The 24,730-nt window shown below is 35.3% G+C and overlaps 1 protein-coding gene across 2 annotated transcripts; it reads left to right on the forward strand.

Moving 5' to 3' along the window:
* Positions 1-33: 33 nt before the first annotated feature.
* On the forward strand, positions 34-24,730 carry LOC135471258 (transient receptor potential cation channel subfamily V member 5-like). 2 transcript variants are annotated; one of them, XM_064750416.1, is made up of 16 exons: positions 34-115; positions 2,235-2,833; positions 4,822-5,065; positions 8,720-8,878; positions 9,498-9,652; positions 9,854-9,997; positions 10,728-10,809; positions 11,911-12,026; positions 12,357-12,470; positions 12,923-13,030; positions 13,333-13,505; positions 15,692-15,801; positions 16,725-16,831; positions 18,962-19,123; positions 19,450-19,659; positions 20,950-24,730. In XM_064750416.1, the coding sequence occupies exons 2-16, from the start codon at positions 2,504-2,506 to the stop codon at positions 21,847-21,849; spliced, it is 3,114 nt and encodes a 1,037-aa protein (XP_064606486.1). In that variant the 5' UTR covers positions 34-115; positions 2,235-2,503; the 3' UTR covers positions 21,850-24,730. The 2 variants fall into 2 exon arrangements, with proteins under 2 accessions (XP_064606486.1, XP_064606487.1); XM_064750417.1 differs by lacking the exons at positions 34-115; positions 2,235-2,833 and adding an exon at positions 4,201-4,330.

Consider the following 24,730-nt stretch of genomic DNA (forward strand, 5'->3'; position numbering starts at 1 on the left):
GCATGTGTCATCACGTGACATCTTAGCAACATGGCTCTGGGCAAGATCGATTAGGCCTGAGGGTGCGAGAGTTGTTCCGCCGTTGCGAATACCTAGACAGGGCCACACAGAAACAGTAAGTGGACCTTTTTTGATTTACAATTTAATGACTTTTTGTTACTTATATAGGTTATCTTAAAGTCAACACTTCAAGGCTTAAAAATGGTCTTTTTTCTAGTCCAAGCCAACACAGTCGCGAATGACAGGTTTAATTGACTCGCTGGTAATATTAAGTAGGGGCCTACGGTATTGTGCTATAGACTAAAATGCCTCGTTAGATAGCTGGACTTGTCCAAGCATTGCCGAACTGACTCAGATATATTCAAGTTGTCTAAACTACAAGCTGAATAACAATCATTTGAATGTATGAGTGTTGCATTTGAATAACAAGCCAGTATATTTTCCTTTACTACTGGCAGTGTATGAATTTGTGCATTTTGAATTTCATCTGAAAAGAAACTGACACTGGTAGCTAATAATAATCTATTGTGATGTTTTATAGTTTCTACACGCACAAATGTAATATTGTTTCATTTGACTAATTTTTATGTCTTGCATGTTATGAGGTTCTGAAAATTTGTTTTAACTGGTAATTTTATTAGTCCCCATTATACCCCACTACATTAAGTTCAGATAGCCTACTGTGTACCTGTAGTGTAAAAGTCTATTAAATTAATAATACTGGTACTGGACAAGTTACATGTAGCAGGACAGCCCCCTTAGTTGTAATATATATAGCACATACTATCCTACATCATGTGACTTTTTTTTTTTTTCTTTGGGGGAGGGTTGGTGGGGGGGGGGGGGTGTTGTGTGGATTATATCCCGGAGCATCTCAGTGTATACATTCAAGGGTACTATCCTTGATTAGCAATTCTTTATCAGCCAGTCTCTAAACCTAAAGTCCTTGCAGTGTACCACTACAGCCATGTGAAAGTTAATACAGAAAAATGATTTAAAGACTCAATTTTTGGCGGCTGTAGTGAAATCAAGCTAAAAGAGCTACTTTAGTGGTAAGACATGTATGTCTTAAAGATTTAATTGCTTTCTTAAATTGTAGAAAAAACGCATTGTATTAAAGCTGTTATCGTTAGTTTGGGAGGATAATAGAAGTTTTCTGCCTTTCAGATGACTTACGTGACGTTATATCAGCCTGATTCAACGTCTCCAAAGAATATTACTACCTTACATCAGTAAAATTTTACAAAAACTGCTGACGATTTTATTTTTCAGGACTTTTCACTTACACAGGTTAAATAGCGTTATTCAGTGTAAATTTTTTTGAACTGTGGTGCTAGGTATATTCCATATTGTACACTTCATATCAATTTAATATTTCAACCTGGCATCTCTTAGGACTGAAGTAGCACTTTAAACAGCACTATTAGTCACTTTACATTTATGTTACATATTGTGCAGAAAGCTTGATTTTCTAAAATACTAGTATAATTTCTGGTTTATATATTGTTAAATTCCTCCTTATTGCTGTCAGCTCTACAGAATATGTGGTCTTGGCATAAAATTTTGTGTGTGACTGTGTTCAGTGAAAAGACATTTCTAAAAGCTATAGATGCATTATATTCCAACTTTAGTGATAATTTAGCTGTGCACACTGTGAATGTGACATGTTGTCAAAAACACTATCTTATGGGAAGGGGTTATATCCTGCTATATCCACTGTGATGGTGAAACGTAGTACAGATATGTAGACTGCATATTTCTATACTAACTGTATGTCATGTATTATATATATGTGTATGAAAAGCTTCGGGAAACTTCTGAGATAGATACATGTAATATGTTTACTAATGGCCAAATTGTGAGAGTCCCACAGCATAGTGATTGTAATTATTATGAAACTCATAAGATGATCTTATTATGAACTTAGAGAGTATATGTACATTTGTGTGCCATAGCTTCAGTTGTCAATCCAAAGCCCTCTTAACTGTCATACTCAAGCCAAATGACAGTATTATATTATGATAAATGCACCATATTGGAAATACATGTGCTTTAAATTTTGCTTTGGTCTCTTAAAGTATGAAGTAAAATACATGCTATAATATCATTTGTAAATATTTGTGCAAGGTGTACAAAATGAAAGTAATTCTTTGTAAATTGTAGATTGTATGTTATTCAGTTTACCCACCTATGAATGATTTTAATTACACATAATATTGTTTTCTACATTTCAGTGGTGCTTTCATTCTGGGAAGCCCTGAATCGCACAAACTTCACACATCACTGACTAAAGTTATATTTACCTACAACTCCTGCCTAAATAGGGCATATGAAGGATGAAGCAAGAGAAGGCTAGACATGTTGTCCTCTAGGCTTTGAGCAAGGGTAGCATTCATCTGTGTTCTTGTTGAACTGAAACACCACATCTCTTTTCTCTGTTGTTGCTATAATATGCACAACTTTTGGTTTCTCTTCAATGACAAAGATTGAGATTTGACCATAAATGGTGGAATCACTTCTGCTGAGTAATATAGCCATGGGGAACCTGTGCAACTCCAGTCCAAAGCTGGACCCAGATTCAGCATGGAAAGAGCAAAACAAGGAGTCCAAGGAGAATCCTATGTACAAATTTGCTGACCTGGCGAAAGGTGGATGTCTTGTGAAAACCTTTCAGGATGCCTTTCAGCGTCATGGGCGAGATGCAGCTGACAAAGCAGTCCAAGAGTTTGCTTTGAGAGAAATAGCCATGCTGTTGTATAACGGGGGCAAAGGAAAGACTGTCACACGCGCTGATTTCATACATTGGAAACATCGATGTGCTTTAAAAAGAAAAGTAAGTAAAAGTAAATAACTAATACATATGTATATAGCATTTTTTTTAACTCTAAAACCAGAAATATGTTGCTTGCATCTACATGTGTTTGTTCCCGGTGTAAACTGTTGTGTTGAAGGCCTGATGTAGAGAACACAGCAGTGTGGGTTTCCCGCATGCCTGTAAACCACATTACATTGTTTTGATTATTTATTTTTAGACTTGGTCACAAGCGGGAATCACTTTGAGACTATGTATGTCATTGTTACATCTTCAACCTAGATTCAATGCAAACAAATGTACATGCAAGCAAATGTAGGTCACGTGTGTTGAGTAAATCAAGTCAGCAATAATAACAGCATGAAATTGTTTAAGGAACCAACACATTAGCCTCTTATGAGACTAAACAGTTTAAACAAAGAACTGTAAACAAAGGACATATATGTATATCAGCTGTCTTCTTGTGTTGTAAAAGTGGCTTTGGTTCAAGGGGGCAGGGGAAGAAGTATGGGTGGGTGGGGGTCGGGGTGCACTAAGCTAGTTTTCTGCTTCTGCGCACAAGTATTGGAACACCTTTAGAATGTTGAAGAAAATGTTTTGTGCAGTATGAAGTGCGACTTTGTGACTCGAATGGGCCTGACTCACATCTAGAGTCAGTATGATAGTATCAGAATGATGTACATGTGCCTGGCATAATACTTGTGTTTCTCCATGGATTTCATAAAAACAACTCCACCACATGTATGTCTGACAGTGTATGAATAGTACAAACACATGTCATTTGATTAATTAAGGAGCTAAAGGTGGTAGACCTGAAGTGAGATAACTGTTAATTTAGACAATAATCTCCATTTCGTTCTTAGAGAGTTACATGTAATCAGTAAGGCTGTAATGTATTTCATTATAAATAGTGCAGTTCACTCTGAATGTAGCCAGTAAATGTATTGATCTCTGCAGATGAAAAAGCATAGGCCATCGACCCAAAAAAATTGTGCGCTCCATTGACAGCCTTTAGCATAAGCAAGAAATCAATCTCCCATAGGCACACAAACTGCTTGCCAACAAGCTCTTTGATCAGAATGGTTGTTGATAAATAAAGTCAAATAAATTGATTATGTACACAAATGTGTGCTTACTCTCTCTACATGTAGAATGTATCCAGACGAATTGCTTGAAGGAATGATCTTAGTGTGTGCAGAGTGGCGTATGACAATATCCACCTCAGGTTTCTCTCCTGCTTGGTTTCCTATAAAGCAAGCAGATCTGTTTGTTTGTCAGATTGTACCTGGGTTTATAATGTCATCATGCTAATTGCTGCCTCTTTCTTTATTATGAGAAAAATCTCTACTCTTCGTTCATTTTATTTATTTGCACTATCTCTGTGAGCTCAACACCAAATGCCTCAGGAAAAACACAGCAGCTTATCAGTCACTTACTAGGTGGGACGCTTGCTATCACTGCAGCACTAAGGAAGCTGATCGGAAGTGATCGGATACTTATGCACAGAATTTATTGCATGTTAGATTGGAAACTTTTTCTACTTTGTGTGGTACTAATTTTACATTCATATGCACTGCATTTTTTCTATTTTTTGTAACAAAATTTCTTATATAAAATATGGCTGTATCTAATCCCAGTCACTTAGGGTTTGGATTTTGTTTTGTTGGCTTCAAATATAGTTATATGCATTAAATGCAGATACTTTACATCAAAAAGTTTGAAGAATTTGAATCTCTATATATCAGCCAATTGTTTGTACTCAGTGTTCAATTTTTTTATGAAAAAATGATGCAGCTTTACTAGCTTATCAGACCATTTGCCATTTAAATACACATTGACTCCTGAACATTAATGCTGAATGCAGATCTGTCTTCAAATTAAATTGGAAATGCTTGAGTATTGATACATGTGTACAGGTTTAATCAATGAACTTAATATATGAATTAAATCGGCAAGGGTTATAAATGTTCCGTATGTTTGTTTTTTTTTTGTTTTTTTTTTATTTTCAGGGGGCTTCCATAATGAATTTTGTTTCTGACCAGTCAGTAATTATGGATTACAAGGAAGATGAGTTTAATAAGATAGAGGACCACGAGGTCTGCTGGAACCTTGATCACAGAGGGGCTGTTGGGGAGACACCTTTACATCTTCTCTTCCTCATGGACTCCTACATGCACACTGAGGTTGGTTACCTTATCCTCGACCTTTACCCAAAGCTGGCAGTGGATATCTACGAGGGGGACGAGTATTATGGTGAGAATATTTGGAGGTCTTTTGGAAGGATCTTCTGAAAAATTAGATGTCGTAAAAAAAAAAGTATTTATTACAAATTTGGAATGTTAATTCTCTTTAGTTATCTAAAGTTATATTGACTATCCTTAATTTTTTCTGCTGTCATATATATATATATATATAATACACACATGTATATGTATGTCTGAAGAAAGTCTCAAGATTCAGAGAAATGGGAAGGGGAGGAGGGAGTGAAAAGTTTTTTTTCTGGAATAGTGTAGTTTTGAAACATTTCTAATCATTCGTACATAGGGGAGTTTTGAGTTGGAACTCTTTTGTCGACAAAGGTAAAAACAGTCCTGCTGTGTCATGTGACTTGTGAAAAATGTTATTCAACCTTTGTTCACATTAATTGACTGATCACCAGTCTTACCCTTTTCGAGAGGCACCAATGACACTTCTTTCCTTTAGAAGCTTCTCAAGTTCACAAACATTCAGATTCTCAATTTTTTCCATCATTTGTCTATTCTAAAAGACTTTTTACGACACTTTTTTCAGTCACTCATGTTATAGTGAATATGATCAAGTATAGTTGCCTAGCATTTTTGACAGATCGCATGATACAGGTGGACTTTTTCAACCTTCAGTGATGGAAGAGTTTGAACCTGAAACTCCCCTATTCTATTTGCATTTGACTTTTATTGTCATCTAACATTTTGAACTATTTCTTTTAAGCTTGTTTTTAGTTCTTCTTATCTTTGTATCTATATGTAGGACTCAAAATTAACATGTTTTCCAAACGGTATGTAAAAATTCTGTTAGAAAACATAGAAGGGCCTTTCTAGACTAAATAATTTTTTGAGTAGTCCTGGTCTGACCACATTCAATAACAAAGGTATACGTATATGCATGTGTACAAATATTGACAGTGTGATGAATAAGGCTCATACTGTTGTATCATAAAGTTGTTAAAACTCCCAGCACTTTCCCTTGTTCAGTAGTTCCATTTGCACAAATTACTGTGGTTATCAAAATAAAATATTTTAAGAATTCATATCTGCTGCCTGGGAAACGTATTTAACTTTGGTGAGGGTTGGTGACTTAGTAGTTGGTTATACACAATATTATGCAGTCATCACGAAGGGCACACTGTGACAGAATTAAAACAGACAGTTTTATAAGACCAATTTGCTCGCAGTTCTATCACAATAGATCCATGAGAAGTGATACTGAAACTCTGTGTATACACATAACTAAGAAAGAGTAAACTTGTTTTTCCCTGGTATTATTTGGGATATGGACCAAGCTGCATGCTAACCAGTGTACAATGTAAATACAACCTCTGTCCCTATGGCTGTTGAATCCAGCCTAGACTCCGTTGTGTAAATGTATCATTATTCTCTGTTTTCTCTTATGAAAGGTTAATTCTGTTCATGAAGTAAATGGCCCGTCACAGACTACCTGACAAGGCAGCCATTGTGATTGGGTGACCATAGCAACATACATGTTAATGGAGGCCAATGTCCACACCCGAAAAAATCAATTCGTCTCTCTGTTATTGATCATGGATCACTTCCTAAATCTGACCAGTGTATAGTATGGTTTGACACGGTGCTTAGGAGGCCAGTTCAAATAAGGAAAACTATCCCAATAAAGCAATGTGAAGATTAAAGCAACAGAAGATTAAAGCAATGTAATCTTCTCTGGAACCGTTACTTTCAGCATCTGTGGTACTTGCACAGTCTGTACAGTGTGAGGTTGGTTAAATTAATATTTGCTCTTAATAACACAATTTAGAATACATTAATTGTATACAACAACACCTGGGGAACTACATGTACATGTATGTGTTTAGTGTAAACATATTCAATGCCGATATGAATTGAATGTGTGGATATGTAACATGTACACGTATTTGTTTTAACATTCAATGAAATACCTAATCAAATTCTTGTACTAGGTTGAAAACTCTCTTATTGTGAGCTGTATTTCCAACTGATCAGTGCCCTTGCATTTGAATAAAATTGATTCTTATTCTACACCTGTGTACATCTGTTGTTCCAGTTGGTCAATAGAGAAACTTAGAGTGCACAATTAAGTACAAATGTAATGGTAGGAAACCTGTTATTTTCAAACTTAAAAATAGAACATATAATGGCATGAATATATGAGTGACATTTTTATATTTTCAAGAGGATTAAAGATTCTTTACCAGAAATTTGTGGAAAAAGATCCCTATTCGGTATGAAGTAAAATCAAATTTTTATACATGTATTTATCAAGAAAAGGTCAAATTATTGCTTATTCATTTTCATAAACTTTTGGGTCTTTATTACTGATTATGCTTATGCTTGCACAGGAAAGGCTGATTTTTGTAAAAGGAATTATTTGAACTATTATAAAATAATGGCCAAAATTTTTGACAAAAAATCTCTGTTATAGTCTTTTTAATAGGACATAGCACGAGAAAGGAAGGACATTTCCAACATTTTTAATGGTGTTTCATGCAATAATATGTCAAAACTTGGGCATAATTAATAAATAAATGTATCTTTGATGAATAGCAGAATTTGTGAGAAAGTACTACAGATATATAAATTTGTCTAAATCCAGCCCGCAATGTGTAGAATATTTCTGAATGCCAGTCAGGTTGACTTATTTGTAGCCTTGTGCAAACATGTTGGTAGATAATAAATGACAAATAGGTTTGGACAGGGTTTACAGGCCTTTTAACAGGTATGAACCACTGGCTTGGAAAACTGCCATGTCAGTATAGTTTAGATACAACTTGACAGGTGTTCACAATACATCTGCTGTGGTCTGACCTAATTTCAAATAAAAGTATACACTTAGAGTTTGAACAAGGAGTCGGGACATAAATTTTGCTACTCTATTCATAGCGGAATAACATTAAACTGGTTTTATGTTACAGCTTGTTTAAGAATCTTAAGGATAGCAATGAATGTACATAACTTGAAAGATTGTTATATAACATTTCTGGTATTCATTGTTTAATACATGATTATTAACTTTATGCTTATTTTTTTTGTAATGAGCAGAATTTTCTAGCTTTACTAGGGTGTTGTGAGACACCCCCCCCCCCCCCACCCAAACTTGGCAACATTTTTCTTCAATTCTCACATTCCCAATGACCTTGCACCCTCCTCTCAACATACTGAAACTTGTAACCTTACAGTTGCCTTCAGTTTCGACCAGAAGCTAAACATGGCAATGGTAGGCATACCCTGCTGCAGGGTTTGAACTGGACAATTACATTTGTTTACTTCATGTAATACCAATGATTATCAATTAATTGATCACTTATAAAGTTGCCCATTAATTTCTGTGTGTCAAGGTGAAGATATACATAATTTAAACTTCCCATGTGCATAACTGTGGTTCATACCCATTCACAAACACGCAGACAAACATTTTTTCATATCAAATATCTTCATCGTGGAAGTGAAAATGTATGTTTTAGGTTTGAACTGGTTCATTTGTTTCTACGATTTGTAGATGTACAGGTGGACCAAATTTAGGGAAAAAATATTTAAAAATCACACAAAACATATAACACAGAATAAAAAGGTTGGTTTAAGAAACATTCTCATTGTCATGTACAATGAATCAGTTGCAGCTATACCTAGTTCAGTATCTTTTATTGTGTGTTTTTAGGAGAGAGTTGCCTACATATTGCCATTGTTTATGGTAACTTTGAGCTTGTGAAAAGACTTGTTGAATGTGGTGCTAATGTCAACCAAAGAGCTACAGGTCAGTTTTTCCTACCTGAAGATCAAAAGCGAGGCAAGAAGAAAAAACAAACCAACTATGATGGTAAGTATTAAATAATAATTAACTCGCTTAATTAATACTAACTCTTTCAATGAAACACTTCTCAAAAATATTTTAGATGTTGTTATTGCATGGTAACAGAATATATTTCTCCTAACCATAGAAGAGATACAAGTATTCTAGTCCATATATTTGCCAGTACATTCGCATGCATTAATATCTGGATCCGAAACTCTTCAAAACTGTATGTAACTGTATTTACCTCTAATACATGTTTATACATGAAGGCTTTATATTAAAAAATCTGACATCTGGTGTAAAATTTTAAATTACATACGGAATTTGCAAACACCAGTTTCATTAAAAAAATTAACATTACTCATTATTTATTAATAAAGGGTAATTAATTTGAACAAGAGTGCATGAAGTATGTAATTTGTTGCATTAAATCAGTAAATATGTATGTGACAGGCTTCAAATTAAATGTTCATGTGACATTTAATTTCCCCTATTTTTATGGAAAGGAATTACATTTTAAATAACGTACTATGCCCAGAAACTACAATCCTAAATAATGATCTTTACCAAAATTACTTTCCAGATCAACAAAATTTGATAAGTTGAGGGCCAGTGTGAGTTCAGCTGTTTGTCCTTGTTTCAGGTTATGCTTACTATGGAGAATACCCACTGGCGTTTGCATGTTGCTTTGGTAACCGCGAAATGTATGATTACCTGCTGGATCACGGTGCTGATCCTGATTACCAAGACTCATTTGGCAACACTGTTCTTCATATGGCAGTCATTGCCAATCAAGTTGTAAGTAACATGTCTTACTTGTACATATGTACTTGTGTTGATAGTAATCCGTGTGATAGAGCATATCTACACACGTGGTTACTGGTACATTACATATTTCTGGGATACTGTAATTCATGTTTATGGCCGAAATTTAATTATGTATGGTTTTGAAATTGGCCATTTTGGAAGCAGTTATTTATGTTTTTTTTCTCCTGCTAGGAAATGTACAAGTATGCATTTCAACATCACAAGAAGCCAGCCAAACCAGCTTTGAAGAATAATGCCAAACTGACACCTCTCACTCTTGCCAGCAAACTTGGGAGACATGAAATATTTTTAGAGATGTTGGAATTAAGCAGTGTGGTAAGTATTGGCCTTGGAAGATGGCTTTTTTCATTGTCTTACAAATTAAGTATATATGCTCATGCTGGCTTCCTCTCCGGCCGTACTTGGGAAAGTCTGACAGCAACCTGAGGATAGTCGTGGGTTTTCCCCTGGACTCTGCCCGGTTTCCACCCACCATAATGCTGGCCGCCGTCATATAAGTGAAATATTCTTGAGTACAACGTAAAACACCAATCAAATTAATAAATAAATAAATTATTTTGAATATATGTATGCAATTTATGGCTTATGATTTGCTGAAATAAACCTTACATATGTGGCAGTCTATAATCTGCTCAAACTTCTATTTGCTTCAGTTATTCCCCTTGGATTTTGGGAAATCTTGATTTTAAAGTGGCCAGTAATTAATTCATCTGGACAAAAAGCAAAATCAGTCATGTCAATCAATGCTCCTTTTTTCAAATCATGACTAGCAGGAATCTCTATATTCTCATAACATTTGAAACTAGGACGAAAGATCGATGAACATTTTCTCTACAACATTTGAGTTACGTTACACAGTTTCAAAGATTTATATTGAAAATACTTAGTGAATTAATTTCACGAATAAAACTTCCACTGTCTTATAGAATAACAGATGTTGCAGTTTTGCTTTGCCAGACTTACTTACCATGATTTGTTCATTTAAATTTTGTGAAAATAAAAGAAAAAATGTTTCAATGTTGAAATGATATTCTGTATTCAATAGGTGAGCTGGCACTACAGTAACATCAAATGTTCAGTTTACCCCCTGGCTCCCTTGGACACTATAAGTCCTTCAGGCAACACTAGTAAGTACTCATTTATTAAACAGTTTTTACTGTGAGATCTATGGTACATTAACCAGAGATGAATGTTTTCTGAAGGAAAACCTATTTCCCTGTAAATTTATGTACAGTTCACAGAATTTTGTCCACAACAATTTCCAAATTTTTTTATAGTTTTGTGCTTTCATCCCTGAATGCGTGTACCTGTGCAAGAAGTTAGAACAGAGGTGGGATCCACACAAGTTGTGTTCCTTTTGTGGACAATCTTATTCTAAATGTTGAATGCTGCTAATGTAACAAAATGTGCCTGCAAACTGCATCATCATTCGGAGAATACATTACATAACTTGAAAGTCCTTGCTTGTACAGTCACCTTAGGTGGTCATGAGTTTTGAAAGCTGTTTTTTGGAGCATAATGGTTTCCTGGACTCTACCCAGTTTCCTCTACCCCTAGTGAGTTGAAATTTCCTTGCACAACATAAACATCAAACAAATGAATAAAATCAAATATATGTTTCAGAAATATTCTGTTCTGGTACTACAGTTTCTAATGGAAATCCCTCTGTATAATAATTAATACACATATATTATTATATTGTTGCAACTTTTATAGGGGCCTCTGTGGCTCGGTTAACGTGCTAGTGCAGAGTAATGACCCAGGAGCCTCTCACCAGTGCAGTCGCTGTGAGTTCATGTCCAGGTCATGCTGGCTTCCTCTCCGGCCATTTGTGGTTAGGTCTGGTGGATGGTCTTGGGTTTCCCCTGGGTTCTGCCTGGTTCCCACCCACCATAATGCTGGTCACCATCGTTTAAGTGAAATATTCTGGAGTATGGCCTAAAACACCAATCAAATAAATAAATAAATAAATAAATAAATAAATAATTTTTTAAATACATAAGAGTCTGTCTGAAATGAGGATTTACATGTATTTTTGGGTTGTTGTCTGATGTTTTTTATCTTTTGGAATCTGGGCTTTACAGCTAGACCACTGCAGAATTTTGATACTGTTGTTTAGTACAAACTGGTGCTAGGGCAATGGTAGAAGTTTACCGTCATTATGTACAGTAGTAGTAGGTTTAGTAAGGTACATGTAATGTTTATCTTATCTCATTGTTCATTCTCAGACTGGCAGTCGGCACTGTGGTTTATTATCAATGGTGAGACAGATGAGCACCTGGACATGCTTGAAGGAGGGGTGATACGCCAACTATTGGAGGAGAAGTGGAAGACATTTGCGGCGGTAGTGCAAAACTTATACCCCAGCCATTTTGTTATGTTTTTTTTGTGTCTTTTTTAACTTTATCTAGTTATCTTTGAAATGTCAGATGCAATCAAATTACGTTTGTTGCATAGACTATTGTAAATACATATAGGCCATGAAATTATGCCTCATTTTGGAGGAAAAATCATAAATTTATTCAGGCTTTTTCTGCCTTTTCAAGTCAAATTTATATTTGTGCTTTATGCCATCCTGCTTTAAATAGACTGTCTACCTATGTTTTTGTGAAGCTTTTTCGATTATATATTTGTTCATGTCATAATTATCGGTTGTGTTATCCTTCTGTTTCAGAGGCGTTTTTTCCAACGTTTGGCATTGGCATTATTTCACTTGATCATGGTCAGCATAAGTGTGTATTTAAGGCCTGCTGACAAACTTTTACAATACAGAGGAGCTGTAGATGTGGTATGTTTTTAACCTACCCAAACAGCAGTTACCCAAATGATTCTTCAGAGTACCTAATACCCTTCAGATGTGGAGAACGCTGTAACTGAGAGATAGCAGTCTTCTATTTGATGTACATTATGCTACATTGTATATGACTTGTGTATATATTTCTTATTAACAGCTGTGTAGGAATAATAGATTTTATTTTGACTGTCATACTGTATTTCTGAAATATGTGCCAGTAGGTGATCTAACATAAATTTAGTGAACACAGCGTTTTGAGTTGTGGTGCTCAGTCATATTGAAACGGTTTACTTTTTGACAACTCCTAATGGCACCCATATGTGTACAACTGAAAGTGATTTTGTGAATAGCCTTATAAGCAGGATAAAGGATGCACGCTAAAGATACCGTACTTCTTCTTTAGTTCATGAAGCTGTCATTACATGTGCTCATGTTCTATTTCAAAGGCTCGTTACACTGCTGAAATCATTACTGTTATTGGCTGTGCTTCCAATACAGTGTTGAGCCTAAAGGAGATTCATTCCCAACGCTTCAAGGGCTTTATTGGCAACTGTGTAAGTTAACATGAGATTACACCCAAAACTTGCTCAACACAAAATTTTCGGTCATTTAATTTTTAGAAATAGTTTGTTATGTCTATGATTTGATCCCTTAAAGATAGTATGAGTGTTTTCTGAAACTTGGCTGCATATTGAAATTATTTATCTTCAAAAGAAACAACAGACTGAATTAAATCTAGATATGTCTACAAACTGTTTTCTGAGATTTATTCTTTGCCATAAAAGCTAATTGTAAATCAGTCAATTATGCATGCCTCTTTCCTGAGTACTGTGTCATTTTCTCTTTTTTTCCTCAGAAACATGCCCCTGCCAAGACTATCTTCCTTGTATCCTGTATCCTGATGATACTGTGCCTCCCATGCCGACTGCTGAGCTTGGCTGTGGATCCGTATCAATGCCAGCAGGTGGAGGACACCCTAATGATCATTGCTGTGCCTTGTGCCTGGGTCTTCCTGCTTTTCTTCGCCAGGTATGTGCCATTACCTCTATCTGTATGCTCTTTGATGTGTGTTAATGATCCACACCCAGTTTTTGTAAGATAATTATTTAAGCTTATTGTTACCTGAACACATATTTTGTAGAAGGCTGTAATGGTGTATTCATGCAAAATCAATCAATCACAGAACCCATGACTTAATGTGTGTGTTTGGTGGAAGAGGGGTGGGTTAATTGTGTGTACTTACCATGTTTGACTGACATTTTCCATAGGCTTAAGGAAGGAATAAAAGCAAGATATTAATATTTATGATATTTCCTGTTGCAAGGTATGTTTTGTATGCCATGTCTGACATACACGTAATGGTTATACAAGCCACTGTTTATACAAGTTTCTCTAACTGCCAGTAGGTTCACATATAGCTGTATAAATGTAGATTTGGTGGCCAAATATACTTTATGTTAACCATCATTAAATGAAGGTGACCTACATGTACTCACAGACACAGAGCTATGTTCAAACCCTGTAAGATTTACCTGCCAGTGTTGTCATTAGATAAGTCACAATTTCATGGCCTTTTGTTTCATCCTTTCAGTTTTTATGCATTGATTTGGGACAGGCAGTTAACTTACATGGCTTGTTACATGAAGCACTACACCAGCATACACAGTAACAACTCCCATACATGTAGCAAGTTACATGTACCTGTATGGATTTTATGAATAACATAACCAGGACAGTGGCACCCACTTTGGGGCAGTCTTTCACCCCATTTTGTCCATGTGACACTTTGCTTGTGAAACAAATCAGCTTCGTTATCCAACAGTAGGTGCTATGGAACTTGGACATATGGAATTTCCTTGTGGTGACAAAACTTGTAGGCCTCTGTTTTGTTCAGCCTGCAGTTCCTGCATTACCAGGTTATGGAGGGCCCAGCACTGATAACTACCATAAAAAGCTATAAAATCTTACACCTGTAGCCTGTAAGGTCATGACTTGTTCCTTCAGGATGTATCTATAGAGAAACAAAGGAATTAAATGGTGAAGTTTCCTGAACATATTGGAATATATTCAGTGCTTAAATGAATGAGTTATATCACCGATATTCTGTGAAATGTCACTTGTGCCTTTCCAGTGGCTGTGACCCTGCAGTCAAAATCAACTACAATTGTGTTGTCACTTTGTTTCAGGATATTCCATATAATAGGACCTTATGTAGTCATGTTATACCTGATGGTCTCAGAGGATCTTTTGAAATTTACTGTTATCTACCTCGTCTTTATTCTGATGTTTGCCCAAGGTATATGTATCTATGGAAACACCAAAACCACAAGTGTACATGTAGTCTAACTAATAATGACTGTGTGAACTTTTACTAACTCTGACTGTTTGATGGTATATGTCAAAGATTCAGACATATTTGGAGAGTTTCTATGCATCTGCATGGATAAGTACATGTACAAGTATGTCACACACTCACAGCATTTATCTATATCAAATCTGTTTGAACATTGATATTTTGAAAATAGTTTATACTTAATACTTAAGTAATTTCCATAGTGCATGTATAATCCTTTTTGGAAAAAATCTCTTTTCTCCAGTATAGTTCACTGCCCTTTTTAATACCTATTTTCTATTTTTATATATAAAATTACTTTTATATAAACTACAAATTTTTTTAGTGACTGTGTACTGAGAAGATATTGGTTTAAATTCTCAACATGAGCAGGGCTCTCCATAATGATCATCAGTAGCTAACCTACATGTAGACGCTGACTGAATGTGCAAAAGATGTGTTTAAAAGTTTATATAGATTTAAGCCTAGTATTAGCTTTATGTTATGTGTTTAGATTTTTGTTAAAATCGTTTTACACCATTGAATACAGTTTTGATCACAAGCCTGAGTCCACAGAACTGTGGTATATGAAGGACACCATTGCGATATTGAGGATAATTTGAAGTGACATTACCAACACTGGAATTGAGAATAGCATATTGCCATGGTGTACACGTAATAATTAATTTACAATGTCATTAAAACAAATTAGTTTTGGAAGTTTCAAAATTGAGTTTATATTGGTTTTGTGGATTCCTTCTTAGTTGTATACATATATCTTCAGGGTTTTAGGCAAATTTGAGGATCTGTAACTGTCTTCTGACTAGTTGTTTTACTAACACCCTACCTGTACACTCTTTCTCTCTGTGATGTCTGTTTGTAGGAGTGTAAAATTAACAGGTCCTTTTGTCACTATGATCTACAAAATGTGCACGGGTGACTTGTTCAGATTTGGCATCATTTATGCCATTTTCTTGATTGGCTTCACACAAGGTGAGTCATCTGTGCTCAGAAGTTGCGATGTACCTCCTCCTGGTTTATATTAAATTTTTTTGTTATGAATAATAATGAAACTGGTTATTGTTTTTTCTTTGTATCTTTAACAATGATGACAGTAAAAGACTAAATGAGGTAGAATGTGTTTTAAATCAGCAATGGTTACTGTTCACTAGCATTGTCATACAACATTATTAAAAGCAAATAGAAGTGACCAACATTGTTTTGTATTCCTAGCTCAATTTTTTAAAAAGTTTTAAAAGTTTGAAACAACCAGTATTGTTGGTGAAGCTATAGTTTAACATTGTTAAAGATTCTTTGAACTTCCTCTCTTTGAACTGAAAACAATTGACATGAATTGTTCAGTAAATTTTGCTACATACCTTTCGCTGCATCTGACGTTTAAAGGGAGGTAATTTCTGCATCCCTTTAAATTGACATCCACATGATGTCTCTTAAAAGTCATTAATTTGGGCTACACTTTATTCTATTTAGCACCTGATTTACTAATTCCTCTGAATGCAAATATGTTGTCAGTTTATTATTATTATTGTTGTTTAGACGGGGTGCTAATTCTAAACAACAACTAATAAAATATATATTGATTTATTGTTTAAACTGATATTTTATGTAAAATGTTAATGATGTGTAATTATCTTTAGAATTAAGATATTGTATATTATCTGAAGTTGAACAAAATTGGTATACTGATATAAGAATCTGTAACACTAAAAGTAAACTATTAATACTGGTTAAACATTTAATCACAAATACATATGTCACACATGTCAATTTCTTCAGTACAAATTTATAGAAACTTTCCGTGAACACTGAAATATGTATAATTTCATGGTCTATAATAACCATATCTTAAAATTTGTGAGCATTTGTGACAGTTTTCTTTTGTTTTTGTTTTGCAGGGTTTTACTTTCTGTTCCGTGATATAGAGGATAAGAGCATCACCAGTTTTGACACCTTACCCACCACTGTAATGACCTTGATCCAGATGACCTTGGGAGAGTTCAGGGTAAGTCTGTCTGAATGTAACCATAAATTAGAGGGCCTCTTAGATTATAATAAGGGCAGCTTAACACCTGTTGTTCCAGTCTTTCTGTCTACTAAACACATCATGCAATGGGGAAGTAAATCTGTCACACTGGACTTGCATGCATCTTGTATTTTACTCAGTAAGTCGCTGTTAGTGGCTGATCTATTACCACACAGTTGCATGTAGATTGGCCAGTTCCATGTATCTGTATCCACATACATCTGGCACATCACACAGTATCATTTACTTGTTGGTATCATGTCATTCTATCATGGGCAGCTGTATCATCCTCACATTCAGAGCTGTACAACTACTAGTATTTACCTACAGTATATGGAGGGAAGCAGATGAATCATTTGTAACTGGTAACAGTGCCCATCGTCTACAACATGGCCCTGCAAGCTTAATGTTGTCGACGTTGGTTTATCATCAGTATGCCACCTTATTTATTTACTCTACAGTTTATTTGTACAGGTTTGGACTCCATTGGTGGGCATACCTTTAGAGGTCGCCTGTGCAGGAGTACTGGTTGAACATAGAACTAAAATTTACATGAAAAGTTATTTTTACTTTGTACTTTATTCTACTTATAGTACATCTCATAATCCAAATGGTTTATTATTTTCTTTATTAGGCCTGCTCAAAGTTCAGTTAAAGATTTTGTTGCTCTCACCTGTTGTACTTTATTCTACTTGTAGTACATCTCATAATCCAAATAATTTTTTTTAGTTTATTTTGACTTTGTACTTGATTCTAAAAGTACATCTCATAATCCAGATAATGCACTTATATTTTTTTCAGTCAAATAAAACTCCTGTATTTTTGTAAACAAGACAAGCTATATTCATTGTTCTTGGACAAGCAGAATAAAATCAAAATTGTTATGGTAGAAGAATACATTTTTTATCCAAAATACTGTAGTTTTGGAAATATTACAGATTTATCCTTGTCTGCAAAATTTCAATCTCCATGGGTACGTTGTGCTTATCTAACTTAAATAGGATCCGATACATGTAATTTCACATGGTACATGTATACAGCTGAAATTTTGGAATTACATTTAATCAGTTAGCTGTATATAATTTACATGCTGCTCATACAGATGCGAAAAGGTGGAGTTGTCAAGGTGACATTTTACAGAAATCAGAAGTATTTTTCATTTTCCTTGCACATATTTTCTCTCATTCTCTCTCAACAGAGAGTTTTTCCAATAATGTACATGTGTTCTCTGTTGTGAATGAATTCCATTTTCTGTGGGGCTTAGTGTTGTTTTGGTATTTACTTTGTTTTTTGCTGAAAAATTTCCTGCCATCTTGTGTCGTTTTTTCTTCACAGCATTTTCAGATTATACTCTGGTTCCTGGGTGCTGAAATTCGTACTGGTCATAGTAGCTTTTACACCTGTGATATGTAGCATTGTTGGGTTTGATGAATTAGGACTCTTCTTTGTGGACTTTTTAGAAATTGTTGGTGGAAGTTTTGTGGTCTTTTTGAATAGCATTGTTTATAGCTTGTAGAGTAAAGGAGATGTAGTCCGGGTGGCTGGGTAAACACATACATATATGCCCTTCTGGCTTTCCATAAATGCATTTAGGCCATTTAGTACCCCATTTCCAAGATTGTATAAAATGGGAGAAAAAAAGAAGCAGATGTACTCATTAATTAACTTTAAGTGGTCACATTTCTCTGACACATGTAATTTGCATCAAAGCAAATTTATATGTATTTAAGAAATAAACAATAAAATAGAACAATAAAATGGAGATGCAAAACTGAACCGGAGCACTCATCTCTTTTCCTTTTGTGGCATTTACATGTAGACGTTGGTGGTGTAAAATAAAACCACTTTATGGATGACAACTTATTTTAGTTTTAGTAGTGTTGTTTTCATGTGGATTGCTTATTATAGTATTATAAATTTTGATGACGCTTATGTATGATAACCCTTTTAAGCTGCACGAAAGAGTCTGACGGTGGTGTGAGCAACCAGTGAAACTTTATTTATGCAATTTAAGGAAGTTGTCATCTGTGAACTTGGTTTAACTTCTTTGTCCAAGAATTTGCTGTAATCTGTTGATCATCTTGAGTGTGTTTCTTCATATCTTTCCAGTATCAAGAGTTTGACTATACCCACTATGCCTTCCTGACGAAGCTGGTGTTTGGCGTCTTCATGGTGTTTGTTCCAATCCTTCTCTTGAACATGTTGATAGCCATGATGGGGAACACATACCAACAGGTGATCTCAAAATCAGAGAAAGAATGGCGAAGACAGGTGAGTCACAACTGTTTGATTCTGTTTATACAATAACAACCTGTCTAAATGCAAATGTACATTTACCTTTTGAAATGCACAGAGACAATTATATGTAAAATTATTAATATACTTTGATGTGCAGGAAACGTGCTTGCAGTTCGATTCTGGAGATTGCATTATGCCCTTATAATTTAGATTAATTTCATCTGGAGACACTTTTGTATTTCAGGGTCTTTGATGTTATAAGTGTGAGACAGTCTGATGTATTTTACTTTCTTGTAAACCTTATAAGGTAGGATTGTTAAAAACACCGCTGCCACATAATCTCCCTTTTGTTTTCACAGTCAGCTAAAATTGTGATAGTTTTGGAGCGTGCCTTCCACAAGGATGATCTGCAGCGATATCAGGAGCGGTACTCTGTGAAGATGGGAAGTCCGGCCAATGAAGATGGAGAAAAGGCAGAGAATGAGGGTCATCGCAGAGGCATTATGGTCATCAAGGCATGCAATAAGACAAAGGCCAAGCAGAGGAAAGGGGCTGTTAATCACTGGAAGGTAATTTGGGAATATACACAGTTCCTATTGAACTCCTGCCACTTCTCAGTCTCTCAGAAGAAAAGCTGTTTGTTCAAAACCAATGCCACCAGCAGCTTTTTTCTTATATTTGCATGTAATAGTAATTTTTCAGATTTCTAATTTAGTGTGTTAACACATTTCTATACTCAATCTACATGTGTTCAAATGTTTGATGAGAATTTTTCTGTAATATGCCTAATGTAAAATCTGGATAACAGTTGCTAAAGTAAAGAGGAATGAAGGTTCATTTAGTTCCACTATATACATGTACATTTAATGGTCCAGCACTAGACATTATATTCTTAGTATTAAGCGATTATTATTTATATCGGTGTGATCCCAGAACTCAACTCTGAAGACAGCGTGTAATTTAATGAAGGATACAACACTGGTGAGAACATTGTGAAGTCCAAAATGATGTTTGTTTATGTCTCAAAATCTACCATCACAGGCTGTTAGGACTTTTCAACACCTACCTGTTACCTGGGTTACACATCATGTATTGTAAACAGTCTCCTGTGCCACCTTGAGATTTTGGAGTTATTTTGACCTCAAGTGTTCAATTTTCTGCTTGTCAAGTATTGGTACAGCGTGTAATTCACTTTAGCAGTCTTTGTATACGAACTGTAAATTTGCACCATATTATTTTGGAAGAACTTGTGCTCTTGTTTCTCAGGCATTCAGCTTTTCAGCATATATATAAATGCACAGTATTTTGTATTATGTCCTTTGCTGTCTGTTTTGCTGTGACATTATTGTCGAAAGACAGCACCATTGGTTAATGTTGTGGCTGTTGTGGGAATGCTGTAAAATGTGTTCTTCTTGGACAGGCAGAAAAAGGTAGATTCTGGGTGGAAAATGTTATGTAATGTTTCATTATATTCTTATTCTGAACTGTTGTATGTGCAGTGTTTGCTTGGTCAGAACTGCATGCTCAGATTCTATTTAATACCATATTTCACAAAGGTCATAGTGAAATACACAGCTGTTATCTGTCAGATCCCTCGGGAAAGTAGAAATAACTCCACAACACCAATTTTATGATGCTACTTTCAGTTCTGTTATGGGAATTATTTAGATGTAGGCCAAATGTTCTTCGCAGATCTTCACAGTCATGTACTCCAATCAAATATTATCACATAATTTCGTCCTTGGAGACAGATTGTTACTGAAGGTAAATATTTGGTTGCTCAAAGAAATACATGCATTTATAGACATCTTGAAATATGAGCAGTTGTTTCATAAAGATTGTTTTTATTTGTTTCACAGAAATTTGGCCGGGAAGTTATGCGTCAAATAAAGGAACAGAAGAAAGAAGGGAAACATGGCCCTATTGAACTGAAAACACGGAAAAGGCGCTCTAGGCATAAACGTTCTCGCAGTCAAGATAAAATGGATGATGATCGACCTAGCTCTGGAGATTCTACCAGGTTATCGAGGAATATTTTCTCTGCGGTTGACCAATTAGCATGGGAGAGGAAATTAGACTACCAGCAAGGCCAGTCCCTGGAGAAACACGTCAGTCAGATGACCATACCCGTGTATGATACAGAGGACGATCTAGCAGACAATGGGGCATTGATCAGTGACAAGAAACCACCCATCGACAAGCGCAAGAGAAAGAGTCACAAGACCCCAACAGGCAGCCCCAAGAGCCGGCGACCACACCGTAACCAGGTGCAGCCTATTGTGCAAGAGTACTCGGAAGGTTCACCTGCTCACGGTGGACATGACTCCCAATTGGTGTCAATTCCTTCAGAAACCACTCTGGATATTGTCACTCTTGGAGAGGGGGAACGATTTGTCACCAAGACTAGCAGGCTTACAAACACTGTGAGTTCAGAGGCTGCCGACTCTCATGCTGAGGTCATGGCTTATCCCGACAGTGCCTCGGGCAAAGCAGCAACGAATGAGGGATGTGCTGATGGTGAGCGCAGTGTCGGGTCAGCTGTGTCGAGGGGCTCAGCCATTTCTGAGGGCTCCAGTCGCAGCCATGACTCTCCTCACCGCAGAAAGAAGAAAAGGAGGAAGGAGAAAAAGGATCGAGGGGGAGGTACAATGGTATCTCAGACAAGTTTGAACGCCTCGTTGACCTCATTAATAATGGCGCAGGGGAATGTGCATTGTCTCAACGATAACAGAGGGGATACTGAAGACACACCTGTGTGAAGAATGGTTCACATATTGTTGTCTCTTTACCTGGCTTTTGCATGAGATGGTATTATCAGTTGGTACAGTTTGTGAACTTTGCGGTGGAATATGACCATAATTCAGATTAATATGGCCATAATTCAGGTGTTGGTGTTAATGATTGCAGAGTGTATAACATTTATTCTTATACTCGTGGTAACATGTTCAAAATAATGAATGAAAGAATTAAGGAATGAAATATACACTCATCTATTTGAAATTAAATTTGAGCTGAGTCACGTAGAAAAAACTGTAGGATATGGAAATGAATGTGTGTAGGGTAGAGAGTTTTCTCACTGCTAACAAGCAAAGACGAGTATAATACATTCCATTGAAAAAACACTAGTATGGGGATTTTTTGTGGTTGTATTTACCTTTATAGGCAATATTTTGATGTAACAGTTTATAATTAAAATCATTTTTCAGAATAAATTGTTTTAGGTGATATACATCTCTTTACCTACAATTGTTACAGGTAGGCAAAAACTTGTAACTGCTTATCTTTTGAACTGTATTTTTATTAACTTTATTGTTAGGCATATGTTACCTTTGTTTTGAATCATATTGCAAGCTAAGGCTAATCCGTCCAGGTTGACATATTGTGGTGTAATATGATTTTCACTTTTCATGAAAATTTTCATGGAGTAAAATAGGTTTTTTATCATTATTGGATATAAATATAATTTGGCATAGTACAATATCAGTGATAAAAATATTTGTAAATGTTATTTGTAAGCAGATATTTTAGATGTAATGGAATTGTTAAAAAAAATCAGGACATATATTAATTAGGTAGTATTTCATCTTATAAGAGTTGAAGTTATTCAAAGTAAATTATTTTTGCCCTAATTGTGGATATACCACAAGAAACATTTCTGTATAAATAAGACACAAATTGCTTTTAATTTGTAATTGTTAGGGATAATTGTTGGATTTCTTTTGAAAACGGAATTGTTACAGACGTCCCATAGGGTTTAGCATACATGTAATTACGTTATATTTGGGACATTGTCCATTTTGGTTTCTGATTTACATCAGCAAATATAATTTGAGTGCAAGTATTTGCAACTAGAGCATGTATAAGGAAAAATTGTTGCATGTTGGTGTTCAATACCATTTCTGTTTTTCAGGTGAAATATTATTTGAAGTATATGTACTTAAAAGGCTGAAATTTAGTTTTGGCTGCAGTTCATTTTGTGAAGGTGTAGACACCTTGCGTTTTGAGAAGCAATGAAAAGTTCCATGACAAAGGCAAAAACATGTATATAGGGTAATCCGAATGTCATCGTCTGTAGTGTGCAACTTTCTTGAACTGCATAAATGTCTGTTATCCCATTTCAAGTTCTGTATAACAGCTGGCTGATAATTTTAAGGACAGATAACTTGGCATGGTAAACCATGTTGTTTTTCTGAATCTTTAAATAGCCAGCACATGTAGGCAGGCATGCATGCATGATACTCAGTGTTCCACATTTGTGGGTTCTACTATAGTCTTAGAGCAAGAGAAATATAACCACTGTCAAAGTATTGCTTTTTTATCCAACATTGTGAGTAGATAAAAAAAAGGTGAGCAAAACCTTTCTGGCAACTAGATGGGAAATCTTCCCACGGTGGTGCAGTAACCCTAATGCAGCATAATTTTTTCATACTTGACTGTAAATTGTTAAACAACATGCCTGTGAACCATTGGAATGGTGTGATTCATAGTTCTTGTTTTATCAGAAATCAAAAGGTAAGGTCAGAAGCAGACATTGCCGTTTTAAGGCATATTCCTGTGGAGAATTACAATCATGATAAAAATTTATGGAACCAAAATTATTTGTGCATATTTCATATCAAGTCAGTGTTGCAAGCAAATCTGAATGTTGGTTTAAGTTATGAAATTTTTTTGAAAAGTGAAATATGAAATTTTCGTTCCTAGTACCATTGATTGCACATTTTTTAATTATGTTTTTAATTATTTAATCATGTTTATGTGTCCAAGCTATATATAAATATCACAATATCCAAACATCACAATAAATATGCATGGAGGATAGTTAGATGGATAGAAGATTACAGTAGCTCTGCTTATTATTTGAAGATGCTAATACTATTTGCTGAAATAGTTTTCAACTATTACATGATGTTACATTGTAATTTCTTTTCATCAGCAATTTGTTATATACCGGTACTAGTAACAACTTCAATCGGAAATGCCAGGGAAACTCATTCCAAAAAAGTTTATCACTGTGATGGTTAATGGCTAGAGCAAGATTGAGACGATTTCCCAGTTAGATGTTGAATTCAGTACAACAGTTATTAACCCAATTAATCTTGCTGAGGGAAAATTTGAGACAACTGGAAATACTGAATGACACCATCCTTAGGTTGGGAATAATGGGGTTCTTTTTTGTGCTGGTCTTGCCAAGTATCATGGGCATTAAATAAAGTTTAAAGTATCAATTGTCCATATATAAATGTTGAGAATATCCAGTGCATTAAGAGTAAGAGATGGAGGTATTATTTATTTTTTCTTTTTGCAAGAAAGTAGTGGTTTTAATGGATATGACAAAGTTTTATGTTAAAACTTTTGGATGTTGTGTTACTGTGCATTCTGTAAACTGACTTTACACATGTGATATGAACATTTAGATTTCCATACCCAAGCATTTCAGGGGAATGTTTATTAAGATTTGTATATTTTGTTATAGACCAATAATGCATATCGTTGTTTGTAGCTAATTGCTTTGTCTTTTTGTACAAATGATATATATGGTTATCTTATTAACCTTGTACTGACGACATTCCTGTAAGCCTATACCAGATACATGGGTAGGTCAGAAATGACATTGAATAAATTCAATAATTGTAAATTAAT

Source organism: Liolophura sinensis, chromosome 7 (assembly GCF_032854445.1).
Source record: "Liolophura sinensis isolate JHLJ2023 chromosome 7, CUHK_Ljap_v2, whole genome shotgun sequence".
Classification (NCBI taxonomy): domain Eukaryota; kingdom Metazoa; phylum Mollusca; class Polyplacophora; order Chitonida; family Chitonidae; genus Liolophura; species Liolophura sinensis.

Coding starts and splice junctions, on each gene's coding strand:
- LOC135471258 (XM_064750416.1), top strand. CDS start 2,504: ATGGTGGAATCACTTCTGCTGAGTAATATAGCCATGGGGAACCTGTGC. Junction 2,834..4,821: donor GATGTGCTTTAAAAAGAAAA/GTAAGTAAAAGT, acceptor TTTTATTTTCAG/GGGGCTTCCATAATGAATTT. Junction 10,810..11,910: donor AAGTCCTTCAGGCAACACTA/GTAAGTACTCAT, acceptor GTTCATTCTCAG/ACTGGCAGTCGGCACTGTGG.